Source organism: Eublepharis macularius, chromosome 14 (genome assembly GCF_028583425.1).
Source record: "Eublepharis macularius isolate TG4126 chromosome 14, MPM_Emac_v1.0, whole genome shotgun sequence".
NCBI lineage: Eukaryota > Metazoa > Chordata > Lepidosauria > Squamata > Eublepharidae > Eublepharis > Eublepharis macularius.
The window spans coordinates 34,056,106-34,071,762 of NC_072803.1; the positions used below are offsets into that span (position 1 = coordinate 34,056,106).

At 43.8% G+C, this 15,657-nt stretch overlaps 1 protein-coding gene across 1 annotated transcript in view; it reads right to left on the minus strand.

Moving 5' to 3' along the window:
* Window positions 1-1,138: 1,138 nt before the first annotated feature.
* Window positions 1,139-15,657, minus strand: part of KAT6A (lysine acetyltransferase 6A) — a 68,881-nt gene continuing 54,362 nt past the window's right edge. The window contains exons 13-17 of the mRNA XM_054997445.1: window positions 14,459-14,690; window positions 12,416-12,620; window positions 10,836-11,555; window positions 8,194-8,494; window positions 1,139-6,152 (exon numbers count right to left, since the gene is read on the minus strand). Of these exons, the coding sequence (XP_054853420.1) occupies window positions 3,535-6,152; window positions 8,194-8,494; window positions 10,836-11,555; window positions 12,416-12,620; window positions 14,459-14,690 (4,076 nt within the window). The 3' untranslated portion in view covers window positions 1,139-3,534. The remainder of the gene's footprint in view (window positions 6,153-8,193; window positions 8,495-10,835; window positions 11,556-12,415; window positions 12,621-14,458; window positions 14,691-15,657) is intronic.

Here is a 15,657-nt window from a genome sequence, read left to right on the forward strand (position 1 = left end):
CTAGTATAAGCTACTGTGATGTACCAGTTGTCAGCTTAGGATCTGGGAAACTTAGGTTCAAATCCCCATACCTCCCTAAACTTAATGGGTGACCTCAAGCTAACCTACCTCACAGGGTTGTTGTGAGGATAAATCAGGGAGGCCTGGGGAGAAAGGGTAGGATAAAAATGTACTAGCTAAAAAAGCAAGATTTTTGGGGAAACTACCTGCAGGCACTTTGCAGAGCACATATGCCAACTTTGTTCACTCTTAATTCATGTAGTTTTTCATGAACCTAAAAGTCTGATATAATTCCTAAAGCCTTTTAGCATGTGTAGATTTTTTTAAGGGTCCAAGCTGAGGGACAGAAGTGAAAACTTACGTCTGAGATATATAATTTATAATAAAGCACAGCTAAAACACAACTCATAAAGGAATCCCGTCTTCAAACATACCCAATGAATGCCTGCTCAGATTTTTAAAAGGGTTTGAGGGGCTCAATTTAACCCTCACCTTTTTATTTTCATCTCCTGACCCCTAATGTAGGACAATACCTATGCAGAAACTTAGCTTGCATTTGAAGGCTTTGCTACAGTACACAGGGGTAGACTGTAAGGCAAAGTCAGCTATTTTTATCTTGCTGATTTACTCTTATATTGATTTTATGCATTTGCAACTTGTTGATGCTTTGTTAGCTGCCTTGGGTCCAAGGAGGTAATGCCAGATATAATAGTTTTAAAATAAACAAAATTCTCCAGGTTTAAGATGGTGCCTGGAAATTATATGGGTGATGGCCAGGCAACTGGTGGCCCAGAAGCTTAAAAAGTCTGAGGTCTTCACATCTGGATCCCACCATTCCCACTCCCCAACTTCTACTCTTTGCCTCAGACACCTCCTTAGGTAGAGGACTCTCCACCTACCCTTTCCCTGCTCTTCGCTGTGTACCTCAGCGGCTCTTTCTTACTTCCTTGCACCTTAGGACTCAACCAAAACCTGTGCTGCTGGTTTCAGTGAGGAAGAGAGGGTTCAAGAGCACTTTGGTCCTACATACACAGAAACATGTCCCCTCTGCTTGCAAGGCAATCAGTGGAAAGCTGCATGCTAGGTTCATCTCTCCCGTGTTTCAGAGGAAGAAAAATTCCATTTGCAAAACCAGACATCCAAAATGGCTCAACATAATTTATTTTTTTTTATGTTAAAATGTACAGAGTTCTTTTGAAAGTACTTGCTAGAAAGGGGGGAGGGAAAAGTGATATTACATACAAGGAGAGGAAGGGAGGCCGGCCGGCCCAGGAGCGCATGACATGGAGAATCACAAAGGGATTTTCTTTTAAATCATCCAGGCACCCCTTCCCCTTTTTAAGCTTACAAGTCACCAAGAACAAAGTACAAAGAAGTTACAAAACAGGAAAAGCAAATATAAACAGACAGGAATAGACGCGGCTTCATTTTGTACATGCGGCTTTAGAGGCATCTGGAGCTCTAGTCACACACTCTAGAGATCTCTTTAAAGAGAATTTTCATCTTTCTTAAAATAGTCTTTAATATTCTACAACAAAGATAAAAAATTTTAAAGATGGAATGAAATGAAAAAGCTCTTTTTTTTAAAAGGCATCAAAGTCACTAACAGTGAGTTTTTTTAAATTTCTTTTAGAAGTTTACCCAAGTTTATTTTGCTAAAAATACATTATTATTATTTTTTTCTTAAACAGAAGTGGAAAAAAAAATGACAGATACCAATATTACTGTGTTGGATATTTTTTTTTTTATAATATAGAAAAGAACATTGGTTCTCTACAATAGGTCTACAGTCACAAAGGTTTGTGGAAAAAAGGGAGCTGCCCGACTGATTTTAAAAAACCATACAAAAAAACCCAAAACCAAAAAAGGTAACAGCAGACAAAAACAAAACAAAACAAAAATAGAATTCACGGCCCTCGTTTCAACAGCTTTGCCTTCGACACCCCAACAAACCCGCCCCCACCCCGACCCACCTGCAACCAGGAAGCAATGCCAGAGCAGACGATTTGGGAAGGAGAGGGCAGCAAAGGGTCGCCTTTTAACACAGAAAAGGTGAGCCTGGAATCATATATATATACAGGGACTTGGGTCCTACACAGCCTTGTACACATGCTCAAGAACTAAGAGAAAATGAGGGCTGGAAGTCCTTGGAATTCTGCCTTTTCATACTCAACAGTATAAGAGGAAGTCCATTTTAGTGCAGCTGACAACCCCACCCCCACCCCCAACTGCCTTTCAGGTTTCTTTGAAAAAAATTCTTTACACATCTAAGTCAATCTAAGTGCATCTGTAGCTCTACAGGAATATACAGAGAGAACTTTACAATAGAAGGATAAGCTAGGTTTTCCCCCTCCTTGTAGCTGATGGTGTGCACGCTGTCCCGGCTACCCTTGGATGATGACAGGATGGGTGGACTGCACCAACTGGACTTGTCCTGCCCCATCTAACTCCCTGATGTTCATTCCCTACCTCCCCCTGCCTGCTTTATTCACAGATGAGAATGACGCCCAATGAATGAACACACAAGGTGCTGAAACACAGTAACACAACTCTTGCCAGGGGGCAGGGGGAAAAACAAGCCCAGATGATTTTCTCTACATGCTAGCCACAGGCCAACAAGAACAAATGGCTGTTCAATGTACATTTCACCTTACATGGGTGCACTACCAGAAGTAACGTGGGGCCTTTAGATTTGCAGCCCTTAAGCACAGCCACGTTTAATTCGTAATGCCTGACGAATCACATTTCCCTCCCTCCAAACAGGTGTATACAGTTATTCCTTAGGATGCTGTTGCAACACCAGACTAATAGAATCTGTCTCAAGTGTGCAAGAAAAAGGCACACTTCAAAAAGGTTACATTTAACCTGCATTTCAGTTCGGTGGAGGAGACTGGGGAAGAATTAACCGTTCAGAATTCCTATTTTTGTGGGAGTGGCTTTGTTAGGCTTGGAAAGCTTGTTTGGGGTCTGTGTCCCATCCTCAGTCAGCACGTTACAGCTCCTGATTAAGACTGAAGTAGGGAACAGCAAGTAAGGGAGGGAGAGTATGTGATCTTTAGAGATGGGACCATCTTGGGAGCTGTGCACAAGGAGGGGAGGGGGGAGAAAGAATATGGCATCTGAAAGTAAGATGATGACTGCTTTACATACACTCTGCCTGGATAGTCAGCAAAGTCCTCTGGTTGAACTTATGAAAAGATTTTGTGCACATTTTTCAATCCCCTCCCTGAAAACAAAAAACGAGAAAGAAACCACCAAACCCCATTTTAAAAAGGGATTCTAACTGTGAAGTGTTTCAGGATTGTGAAGGAAAAACAAAGACCCAGAACAAAAGAACCCCACGAAAACTCCAAAAAGAATAAAGACCAGGCCCCCTAAAAATAAAATAAAATAAACTGAAAGGGAACAAAAACCCCATCTAAGATCTACAGCAATATTTAACTGGAAAAAGGTCCATCATCTCTGGTTTGTCAGTATAAAAGGTTCCTTTATTTATAGAGAGATTTCAGTTTTAAGATCGCAAGTTTATCTTGCTCATCTCCTCATGTAGGGTCCATTGAGAGACTGCTTGGGCACCCCAGCAGCATTCATGTAGCTGTGATGGGAGGGGCCAGTGTACATCATGTTCCCATGAGGGTTTGGCTGCATAGGCTGCTGGGGATAAGCCTGGCTCCCCATCATTCCCATTTGCATCTGCATAGGATATTGGGCTGTCTGGTTCATGTAAGCTGGGTTGCTATGGTAACTGCTATTCATCATGGGCTGTGTCATCCGGTAGCTGTTCATAGCATTCAAGGTGTTCATATTCATGGAGTTGACATTGTAAGGGGCAGTCGGCATCAGGTTCACCCCCATGTTCATGCCACGCTGAACAGCTAGTGCTCGGGGTCCTGCTTGCATGGCAACTGCTGGAGGGCTGCGGCCATAAAGCTGCTGCTGGTGAGCAGCTGCAGAGGGCAGGGGGGCTGATTTGGAGCGAATGGAAATGTGCCCCTTGACGGGCATCTGCCCCTGAAGCCTCTGGGTGTGGGGGATGCCGATGTTAGTGGTGGACATGTTACACTGGAGAAGGGGTGAGGTGAGGTTCATGGTGGTGGACGCCAGGTTTGGTGGGGGTGTCATGGTGGCTTGTGCTTGGGGCGTCCCAGCCAATGGGTGAGATGGAGCCAACTGAGCCAGACCTGTGTTGGACAAAGACACGCTGGTTGCATAGGAAGTCACAGCAGTCGAATGGCTGTATGACATAGCATGAGGGTCCATAATGGTGTTGGTCAGCTGCTGCAACTTGGCTAAACTGAATGTGGCAGATGGTTGTGAGTAGCCGCCAGCACCAAAATCCCCAGGAATTCTCTCATAGATGCTTATGTTGCTAGCAGTGCCAGATTCTGGGATTTCCATGATCATTGGTGCTGGAGTGAAGCTGTTGTTCATGCTACACTGAGACAACGGTGGTTGTTGCTGTTGCTGTTGCTGCTGCTGTGCTGGAGGTGGGGGCTGAGGCTGCTGGGCCGGGGGCTGTGGCTGTGGAGGCTGCGCTGCTGGCTGCTGGTTACTGGGAGGCCTTTCGACCACACAGCTCTGTGGGGACTTGATATTGCAGTTTGTGGTGGGCTGAACGCTGCCCTGGGGCATCATACTGCAGCTGTTGCCCATGCTGGCTATTTGCTGAGTGACGACACAACTGTTCTGAGTGAGGCTGCTGGAGGAGGACAGCCCTCCATAAGAACAGCTGCTCTGGGAGGAATTGTTGCCGCAGATGCTGCCTCCCATGGTGGAGTCGTAGCTGCTGGGGTTCTCATAGTTCTCCGTTGTGCTCTCAATGCTGCCAAGGTCACTAAAGCCACTATCCACCACCTGCTGAGAGTGGTCCGATACAGAAGGCACATCCATCATGGGGCTGGTCTCCATGTTCTGCATAGAAGGGGCGGAAAGAGAGCCTTGCTCTGGGCTTATCTGGGTATAGCTGCTCTCCAGAGTGTTTGGCACGCTGGGGCTGCTGACAGAGCGCACAGATTGGCTGGGGTGGGACTGGACAGAGGAAATGGGGCTGTTGTGTTCTGAAGCCTGGCAGTCTTCCACCATGGACATCGGGGGATCTTCTTCAGCTTGAGTGTAACTCTGCAGGTTTTGACAAGCTGCCAGGGTCTCCTCACAGTCCTGGTAGGCCACATCATGCTCATTGTTCTCCTCCTCCTGCGTCAAGGACTGCACTGCTTGAACGGTTTCGAGATCCAGTTCGCTATGAGGAATTGGTTCCTCTTCCTTGAGTTCAATTAGTCCTTCTTTAGCCTGCTGCTCTTCCTCTTGATCATCTTCAGAGCCAGGAACGGGGTCTGAGCTCACTGATGTCTCCTGGGATGCCTGTTCTTCCTCAGAATCTGCTTCTGCCTCACTCTTATTCTTGGCATCCTCTTCCCTATTGCCCTGTGTGCTCGTTTCTAAAAAAGGCTCCTGAACATCTGCTTCTTCCTTCAGCCCCTCTTTAACAGCCTGTTCTTCCAGTTCATTCTTCTTGGCAGACTCCATGTGGCCATCATCTTCTTCATCATCTGCATCATGGTCTTCATTCTGGTTTGCCACGGCTGCAACCTCTTCCTCTTCCTCTTCCTGATCACGCTCAGGTTCTTCCATCTCCTGCTGCTCTTCTTCAGACTGTCGCTGCTCTTCTAGGACTTGTGGTTTCTCTACCTCCTCCTCCATTTCAGGTTCTTTAACTTCTGCGGCTGGGCTGTTGCTGCTATCTATGGGAGAAACCACTCTTGCTTCACTGGCAGGAGCATCTTCCTCCTCCTCTTCTCCCAGCTCCCCAACTTCCACAGACCCACCTTCTTCTTTCCTTTCTTCCACCACAGGCAACAGTTCCTCCTTCTGCTCAACAGGCTCCTCCTCCTGCACTCTGGGTTTGCGCCCTGGTTTTGAAATTACTTCTATGGGATCAGCTGCCTCTTCTGGGGCAGGCACTAAGACCTTTCCCCTCTTCAGTTTGAAGCCTGGCTTGCGGCCAGGCCTTTTCTTCCAGTGGATGGGCTTACGGCTTTTGCCTTTGGGCCAGCCCTTCTTCTTTTTCAGGGGGGTGGAGGTGTCTGGCTGGAGTGGAGAATCCTTTACTTCACATTTTCTCAACACAGAGACTGGTTTCAAGGTAGGAGAATCTGAAAAGAATGAAAAAGAGAGATTAAGATGTTGGATTAGTAATGTGGCTGCCAACCAATTAAAGAGCCCACATTTAATCAAGCATCTTTCTTTTAAATATATTTAAATGCAATATGCATATTACCAAACTATTTAAAGAGGTGCCTTTCTGAGATGCTTGAAAGTATCTTAAGTTCAATGAAAACAAAGTTACCACATTTAAGAAAAAGAATGAAAAAGAGAACACAAGATCTAGGCTATCATAGTATCATACCAGAACAACAAGCCTCAAAGGACACACACACACACACACACCACAAGGGTGCCCATAACATACACTGAGGCCCACAGATTAAAATGTGATGTTCATTAACTTTATGCTATTAATCTACAGTTTAAAGATTGTGGCCTGTGATTAGAACCTTTTAACACTCTGAGGTTTGGGTATCAGAGAACAACAATAAAACAAGCCACAGAAAATATTCATGAACACAACATGTTCCTTGCACCACTTAACTGGCAAACTCTCCTAATTTTTCTTCCAGTTTGGGGACTTGCTTCTTTGCCCCCCATGTGTCACAACACGGCGTATCAGATGTAATATGGTACTCTTGATGTAAAGCAAGAGAGTGTACTAACGACAGTGTTAAACACTTGACTCATGTTTAAAGCAAATAATGCTGTATTATACCCCAGTTCCTGATAATTTGGCATGTACAGTGCTATGTTAGTTAAAATATAACATTACATAACAGTTTGCTATGAAAATAGTTTTAATAGATTCATTCAAGTAGCATCTGAGCTTATTGCTGCCATTTTAAAATGTAAATGCAACTTAATGGTCAGAACTAAAGACTGAGCATAAAAGCACTTCAGGGAGGGTTAAGCAGCTACAGTCTATTATTTCAGAAGGCTTAACCTCCCCCCAAGCAGAGGGAGATTCTCTTTCTTACAGAAATGGAGTCTATTAGTTGAAGAACTATGAAACATTGTCTAATTTTAGTCTGGTAACAAACTGACAATTGCAGAGCACAATACAATTTTAAGACAGATTAAAATGGGATAAAAACAAGCAGATACACAGTAGACGTGAAATACATTTAATTCCCAATTTTATTGAGCATATTAGTGTCTGTCACGTACAAACAGCTTACTTTATGATCTAATATTCTTACTGTGGAAAGCTTTCAGGGCCCATCGCTTCCAGACAGTGTTTCCAGATTATCTGGGAGGAAGGTATTCAAAGACTGGCAAATATACTCTTATGTATTTGTGGTATTCGAGTAAGAATGTACAACATCTCTCTATGAATTCCATGGCCTGTGTGTCACATGCCTAGAAATAGATTTCTGGCTCCAACACTGGGCATGATCTTAGTGAGCTTAGATCTTGCCTTTTAGCAGATCAAGATAAACATCTAACATACAAGAACAGTAATACAGTGGCAGCACATTTTGTTACGAAGATCATTCCCTGATTTATGTATATCGCTGGACACACCTGTGGTATTATGTATATGTTCACAGATCATCCAGGCCTATGGGGTATGGTTATACCTCTTGTCCAGCTGACAAAAAGTAGGAGAGCTGCTTGTTAAGTCTCAAGGCCAATGGTTCCTGCTCTAGAGTCCCCTCTACCAAACCACATGGGTTCCTCGAGTCCCAAAGGAGCCAGGCTAGCAGCCTGCTCTGCTAATCCTCAGCATCATTCCTCTCTTTCTCTCTTGGCCTTACCTGTCCTAGGTATGGCAAATCTGCAGCACCTCTCCTCTCCACATGGTCTGGCTTCCTGCTGGTCAGAACTCTGGATCTCCAGTCCCAGTTCATGATTCTCACACATGTATTTATGAGGCGGGGCATACTGCAGAGGAGCCATTTGGGCCACATTGGGAGGGAAAGTAGTGAGCCAAATCATATTACTTCCACGCACTGCCTGATTATTTGACAGAAAAGTTCATACGCTGCTCAGACTGACCAACTCTGTCCACTTTCACATGGACACCAGGAAGGAAAAATTCTCTCTCCTACTAAAGAATAGAAGCATCTTCCTCTATAAACATACCAGTGGCATCATCCGACTCCTCTCCAGCTTCAACTCCCTTCTTGGAAGAGGACCTGTGCCTGAAAGGGTCCTGTTGTGAGAGGCGGTGAAGATATCCTCTAGGAAACAGTTCGCCCTCTTCTTCCTCATCCTCCTCATCCTCCATCTCAAAGGTAGGTTCCAACTGAGGCATGGGCCTGTCCGTGTCAGAGTCCTCAAAAGGCTCATCTAGGACCTCAGTTGTTTCTGAGATGGTTTCAGTCACAACACTGCTATTGTGATATTTGCGCTTACGGACTCTCCTCTTCCGGGGAATGGGCTTCTGAAAGAGATCGCCAAAACAAAATGAGAATAATGACTGAATGAAGCAAAGAGAGACAGAGACAGAAGAGATACAGATACTGAACCCAATTCTCTAAAGGTGTATGTAGTCTATGTATACCATGTAAATATGAAAGTTAGTAACTAGCACCCTCCTCTAAAAAACTAAAAAAGCTTCTAGCCCTCATGTGGGCAACACCAGATATCCAAAATGGAATGGAAGTGATCAGGAGTCTTAAGCAGCTTCATTTCCCTTTCCTTGCCGATACTTTTGATCTATAAAGTATTTGCACACTGGCCACTAGAAGTGCATCAACAGGGCTCTGTTCCGATGTCAGTGTATCACAGGCAAGAGGGGCTTTTCCTTATGGACAAGCATTTCCAGCATGGATTCTCATGGATACTGTAAGCACATTTCCATCAGGCCTTCCAATATAAATGCTCTAATGTTATATAAGTCTAACAGGTGTGGTCCTCCACTTATGCAAAGTACAGTAAGTAGGAACCAAAAAGTCCATGAAGGCAAACATGTAAGTTCCACAGTAGATATTGTAAGTTCCACAGTAGGTAATGCTCTTGTGTCTTCCTTGCAACAGGTACGCTGTCCCAAAAGTGATATGGACATGTAAACGAGTTCCCGCCCAACAACCTGGCCCAGCTGTTGCCAGTTGTTTCGTATGTGGCACAGTCAAAAATGCAATTCAGTCATGTACTCAACACTGTTGACTGTGAATTGCATTTTTGACTGTTTAAAACTGATAACCACAGGTGGTGTTGTTTGCCGCCCCTGAAGAGGTGCCACATATGAAACAACTGGCAACAACCAGCCCAGGTTGTTGGGCGGGAACTCGTTTACATGTCCATATCAATTTTGGGACAGTATACCTGTTGCAAGGAAGACACAAGAGCATTACCTACTGTGGAACTTACAATATCTACTGTGGAACTTACATGTTTGCCTTTATGGACTTTTCGGTTCCCACTTACCGTACTTTGCATATGTGGAGGACCACACCTGTTAAGACTTATAAGATTGTAAGAAGCGGCTTGCCTGCTATTGATTTATGTATATTATATTATTTCTTTACTTATAGCTATACATTCATACGAAGTGACATTCACTGTTTATATAACATTAGAGCATTGACATTTGTACTTTGGGTACTGTGATTTTCTTACTGTCCACTTGCGGTTATTCCGCTTTCTGATTTACCAGTTAACGTGGAGGTGCCACTTTGTTTTGAGCTTCCAATATAAATGACTGAATTCCAGCCTTCTCCCTAAAATTTTAAATCTGACTCTCTGCTGCAGGAAGATAAAATGCAAGCATGCAAATTAGTCTCATTTGCACAGCTTCTTGTCAGAATAGAATATACCAACTGATCTATGAATCTCAACCAACTGCCCCAGCTGCCCAGTCTAACAGATGAAATTGTGAGATTTTAAATCCTAATACGTAGTACAGACTAGTTTTCTTACACTTAGAGGGGGAAAAAAAACAGGATAGCAAACCAACTCGCCACCTCAGACAGAGAAAAACTGTTTTCAGATGTCTATTCAGCTTGATCATTTACTAGGTTTCTTTTGCTCCTTTTTGAAAGTTGAATTCTTTATACGAAATGCTGACCAGAACTGAGGAGATAGAAGTGCACAAGTGTCTTATTTCCCCCAGGGATGGCTCCATACATTATTGTCTCTTGACACAGAAAGGAACCTTTGAAATGTACCTCTCATATTGCCAAAGGCAGCAAGGCCTGGCTTACATGCATGCCACTGGAGCACAGAAAATGGATATTATGTGTACAGGGAGAAGAATTCAGGTTTCTGAGAATATTTACATTAGCAACTGGACCAGTGCTTCCAGTCTTTAGGGCTGAAAAGATATACTTGGAAAGATATACTTGAAAAGATATACTTGGAAATGTGGGCAACAATAAAAACTGAGAAGCCTGTGATTGGGCTAAATACGCATGTTGGGGGTCGAGAGGTGGGTTTTCATTGCCCTCCACTGAACCTTATCCACTTATGCAAAACTCTAAGAATTGCATGCAAAATACACAAGCTGCAAAATACTTTCTCATTTGCATAATTTAGGCAGGTTGCAGAGTTCCGATTTCTTAACCCAAAACCTTAATTTGTTTTTTATGGGAAAAGTATACACAGCCCTGAGAATGACTATTTCCACATCCACAACACATACCAAAAAAGCAGCCTATTCAACAGTTTCCATTGTGCATCCCATAATATAAGGAACAAACACAGGCCAGGAGTTTTCATAGCAAAGACCTCCTGAAGCTGTATTATGTAAGGAAAAAACTGCAGCACAGAAGATAAAAACGCACCTTTCGCTTCAATGTTGGTTTGGTGAGAACTGGCGGAGAATTTGAGCAAGGGCTAACAGGCTCTTCCTCATCTTCTTCACTACTCTCGCTGAAGTGCCTCAACAGTGTCCTGTCACCTTCACTGTGGCGCCGAGATAACCTTTCACATTCCTCAGAGATTCTGCTTTTCAGGGGCTCTGGGGTCTTCAGCTGCCCCCTCCACAATTCCATACCTTCACTGTATCGCCTCTGGGTGACAGATGACTTTTCACCTTTGTTGTATTGCCCTTGGGAGACAGCAGATTTTTCCTCATCTTTACCAAAGTGCCCGCGGGGCGCAGGAGACTTCTCATCACATTTTCCGCACTGTCCTTGGGAAGAAGCATTTTTTTCTTCATTCTCCCCAAATCTCCCCCGAGAGGCAGCAGCTGCTGCTGCAGCAGCAGCGGCGGCTGCCTTTTCCTCGCACTCCCCACACCGACCGCCCCTGGCCATTGCTGACTTCTCCTCCAAGAGCAGTTTTGAATCCTTCTCGGTGAAGGACTCCCGAAGCTTTTTCCCCTTCCGACTCCATCGGCCCCTCCGTGATGTCTGGTTGTTTGCAGGAAGACCAGCCAGGGGAAGACTTTGCTTGTTTGGCCGCACAGAATTGGCTGGAGCTATGACATCTGGCTTTTTTTCACTCTCTAGAGGAAAGTAAGGCTCTCTCTCTTTTTTCTCCCAGCAAAGAGGTTTCATCACCTAATGCAAACAAAAATCCAAATATGTACATTCAAAGTTTCTCTGATACTGTTAATTCCAATAGTCATCATGTATCTAAGGAAGACCATTTCAGTTCAAACTAGAAGCCTGCAGACAAAAGATTTGGATGGATCAGTATGTGAGCTTGGGCCTCTCTCATCTCTACAGCTACTGGTTATATTAATCTCTTTCCTTCCCATTCTCATCTTCCTCCTCCTAGACAACTCTCTTCTGGTGTTCTCCTTTCCCTCACTCTTCTGAAATCCTCTCTCTTCTAATAATCCACTCCTAGATCCTTTGGTTGCTGCCTTCTCCTTTCCTAGGCTTCCACTTCTTTTATCCTCTCTTCTCTAACCAGTTCTCCCGCATTAACACTACATTGGTGGCAATACGTGATTAATTTCCCATGCCAGAAAGCCCCACCTCACCTGGTTGATATGGCCCAGGGAAATGGATGAGACTCAGAACTGGATTGGTGCATCAGCTCCCAGGTTTAAATGCCAGATGAGCCCAATTTTTATAGGAGGGTCCATAGCTCAGTAGAGCCCATGCTTTCTTTGCATGCAGTGCCAGAGCCAATTCCTTGTCTCTCTAGTTAAAGCTTCTCAGTTTGCAGAGCCTGAGAACACCAAAAGCTGCTTCTACTGCTAGATGAATGGCCCAACTCAATATAAGGCAATTACATATGAAGGGGAGAGGGCACATTATTGGGCACAAAGGAAAGGTACGCTGCTAACTTTAGTTCATGTTTCTAGCCTAAGTCCTGCTTTAACAGCTCCTATTTGTAATTTCTAAGCCACTCTCACTGGGATGGCGTGATAAATTCCTTTGTAATTTCAGCCACGACTTTCCACACTGACCTCTATGTCTCTCTCCTTTGTCTGCAGCTGGTCTTCATTTTCTCCTTCTTCTGGATCTTCCTCTTCATCTTCAGAAACCACAGAGTTTGAGACAATGACAGGAGTCCAGCGCAGACATTCTGGATCCACAACTACAGGCCGATGATTTAGTTTTAGCTTTGCCATATGCTCCTGGATAAGTTTCTCCCGACGAATAATCACAAATCTGGGGGTAGGGTGGGAGGAGAAATCCTTCTGTCAGTTGTCGTTATGATTACAGGTTCAACTAATAATTAAGCACCATCAAGTCACAACCGACTTACAGTGACCCCATGAAGTTCCACCTTACGCGTTTTTCAAGGCAAGAGATGAGCAGAGGTTGTTTGCCATTGTCTTCCTCTGTTTAGCAATCCTAGTCTTCCTTGCTGGTCTCCCATCCAAATATTGACCATGGCCAACCCTGCTAAGCTTCCAAACTCTGACAAGCTCAGGCTAGTCTGGGCTATTTAGGCTATTACATGAGTACAGGTTAGCAAAGCACAAATGGGGAAAGAAAAAAACCAATTCAAGGAAAGAGACATCCAAAGGACTGATGTATCACTGAGCTTCTGCCACAACCACTTGTATCAAAAAAGCAGACAGCCCAAGACATAGTATTCTAGCAACATATACATCCAAGTCAAAGCCAACCTCGTGCAGATGCCATCATGAGCTCTTGCCCAGCCCCCTTCAACCTGTAGTCCAGAATTCCATGGGACGGGACTAGAAATGATGCAGAATACAAAATGGAAAGTATAGAAAAACAGGACTTTCCTCAAGATGTTTTACTTTCTGGGTCCTAACCAAAAATAATTCACATCTGGACTTCAAAACAGGTCTTGGCCACTTACTTACACACTCTCTTAAAATGATCATGCCCCCCAGCTCAGCATCATGTGCTCATAATTTTGAAGCCCTTAAGACTTTCAAGAAATACATGAAAATGGATTGGCATCATTTGCTGAAGTCTCAGAAGCCAAAGAAATAACTGAATAAGATTTCCAGTGTCCTGCATTGCTCCTTACAAGTCCCATGACTTAGCGAGAATAATGTATAAAGATAGAAGTTATGTAAACAAGTTCAATTTGTCTAACTTATAAAGATCACAGAATTCAGGGTTGGGGGGGGGGGCACAGAATATTAGCTTCAGTGCAAATTTCTCTTCTACTTTAGCAGAGAGTACATGCAGCCCTCTGGCCATACAGCACTCTGACCTAATGACAAGACTAATGGCAGATTTTAAACAGAAGATTTTCCAATGGCAGTTTGCTTTTGTGAGGTTTGTATTCAATGTACTGGATTTGGCTTACAATTCAGCACAAGGAGGTAATATAGTCATTAATCTATGCACGTCAAGCCCTCCCCCAAACCTCCCAAAAGAAAATGCAGCAAGTCATGCCTTTTCTTTCTCCACATTATTCACAAATTATATTCCCTGTCCCTCCCCCACCCTGTACATTGTAACGATGCAACCCGTCCTGGCTCTAACATTAAAGTTACTTAACTGTCCTTTTCCATTTTATCACCAATTATCTGCCTGCAGCGCTACCACGGGAAGAAGAGCAGGGTCCACAAGTTGTTAGAGATCCTATATGAGCAGGAGTGTCCACCTTCATACTATATTACAATTCTGCACCAGGGCCAGATACATTTTGAGGAGAATATATATTATGAAAATTGAGCAAGTATGCATAATTATGTTCCTTGTTATGAAAAAGGGCACAACACTATTCAGGGTCCAAGCTCCCTTCTCTGATTGGAGCGCTTATTCAGTATCTTCTCTCTTCTGAGATATCACTTGCTGTTGCCAACATATTTTCAAATATAGCTTTACAACTGTAAGGGCTACATCCTTGCATTCTCATTTTAAAAAAGGAAAGCGAACATGCTCCAAAGACTAATTCTGCACCCAGTTTCTACACTGCTGGAGTATATAAGGAACACACAGCTTTTACTCTGATCATGACCCCACCATTTCTAGGCTTTGAAATCTTGTGAAGGAAATAACAAGGTTGCTAAACTCACTGATCACTGCGGAAATCAAGCATTCGCAGGTGGTGCAGAGTTGAAGTGATATCTTGAGGGCAGATCCCAGTCAGTTTGCTTAGCTTCTTGATGCTGATCTGCTTGTCATTTTGGTGATAAAGGCACTCCAAGATTACACTTTTCCAATAAGCCATGTATGAGAGACGTCCCAAATCAGATAGCGGCTTCTCTGGGGATCCTGCTTGGCCTTCACGTTTTGACAGAAGATAACCTAAGAGACAGCAAACATATAAAAACCCTTAAGGACAAAGTATCATCAGACAGCTGTGTTCTACTCTCAACCAATGTTACAAGAGCACCTGCTCTTTAGTTATTTGTAGAGATGGGAAGACAAGGCCAAAACAAAGGGAGTTTGACTGAAATTTAAGGACTACAGCGATACCTCAATAAATGAAAACCACCATAACCCCTCCAGATATGAAGGCTCAGACTCATTTCCTGGACTGCATCAGCATTTGCTTCCCAGCCAGTCTTCAAAGAAAGACAACTCTAATCTTTGCAGAAGATGTTTTGAACTCTGAGCCTGTTAAAGGCATGACCACCTTCCAACCAATGGTCTCAGATTCTAATATGAGCAAGCAATCCTTCCAGCCATCAGCAAATGCTTGTTCGCAGTTTCAAGGGGCAAATGTTGGTGAATCACAGGAAAGGCCTTGAAGGCCACACCCTGAGCAGTCTGACCACAACACAACAGCTAGTAATAAGACAGCACCCACTAGGTGGCAGAATTTCCCCAATACATATGCCCTGAGAATATAGGTTAAGAGTGCCAAACTAGTCACAACCGCTGAAATTCCCTGTTCACCACAGACTATATTAAAGCAGTGCTATGAAACAGTCCCCAATAGGAGGTCACATCAAGGTCCCCCCTCCCCCTTTTAATAAGGTAAATAAACCCTTCAAGAACTACTGCACACAAAAACCATGGAATTTCTATTGTTAAGTGTCCAAAAAAATGAGTGGCATTTTAGAAAGAAGGGGGAAATCGCATAACTTAAACTTAGCACTGTGGATACTAACAAGGGAAATTCTCTTCCACTGAAAAAACATTATTATGCTTAAAGTCTGTTTTACCGGGCTACAGCTACATAAACTGTTCTGGCCTCTTCAGTTCAGGGCTATGCTTGACAACAATAGTTCCTGAACTCCATTATCTTTTCTCTCTTAACAGCATTGCC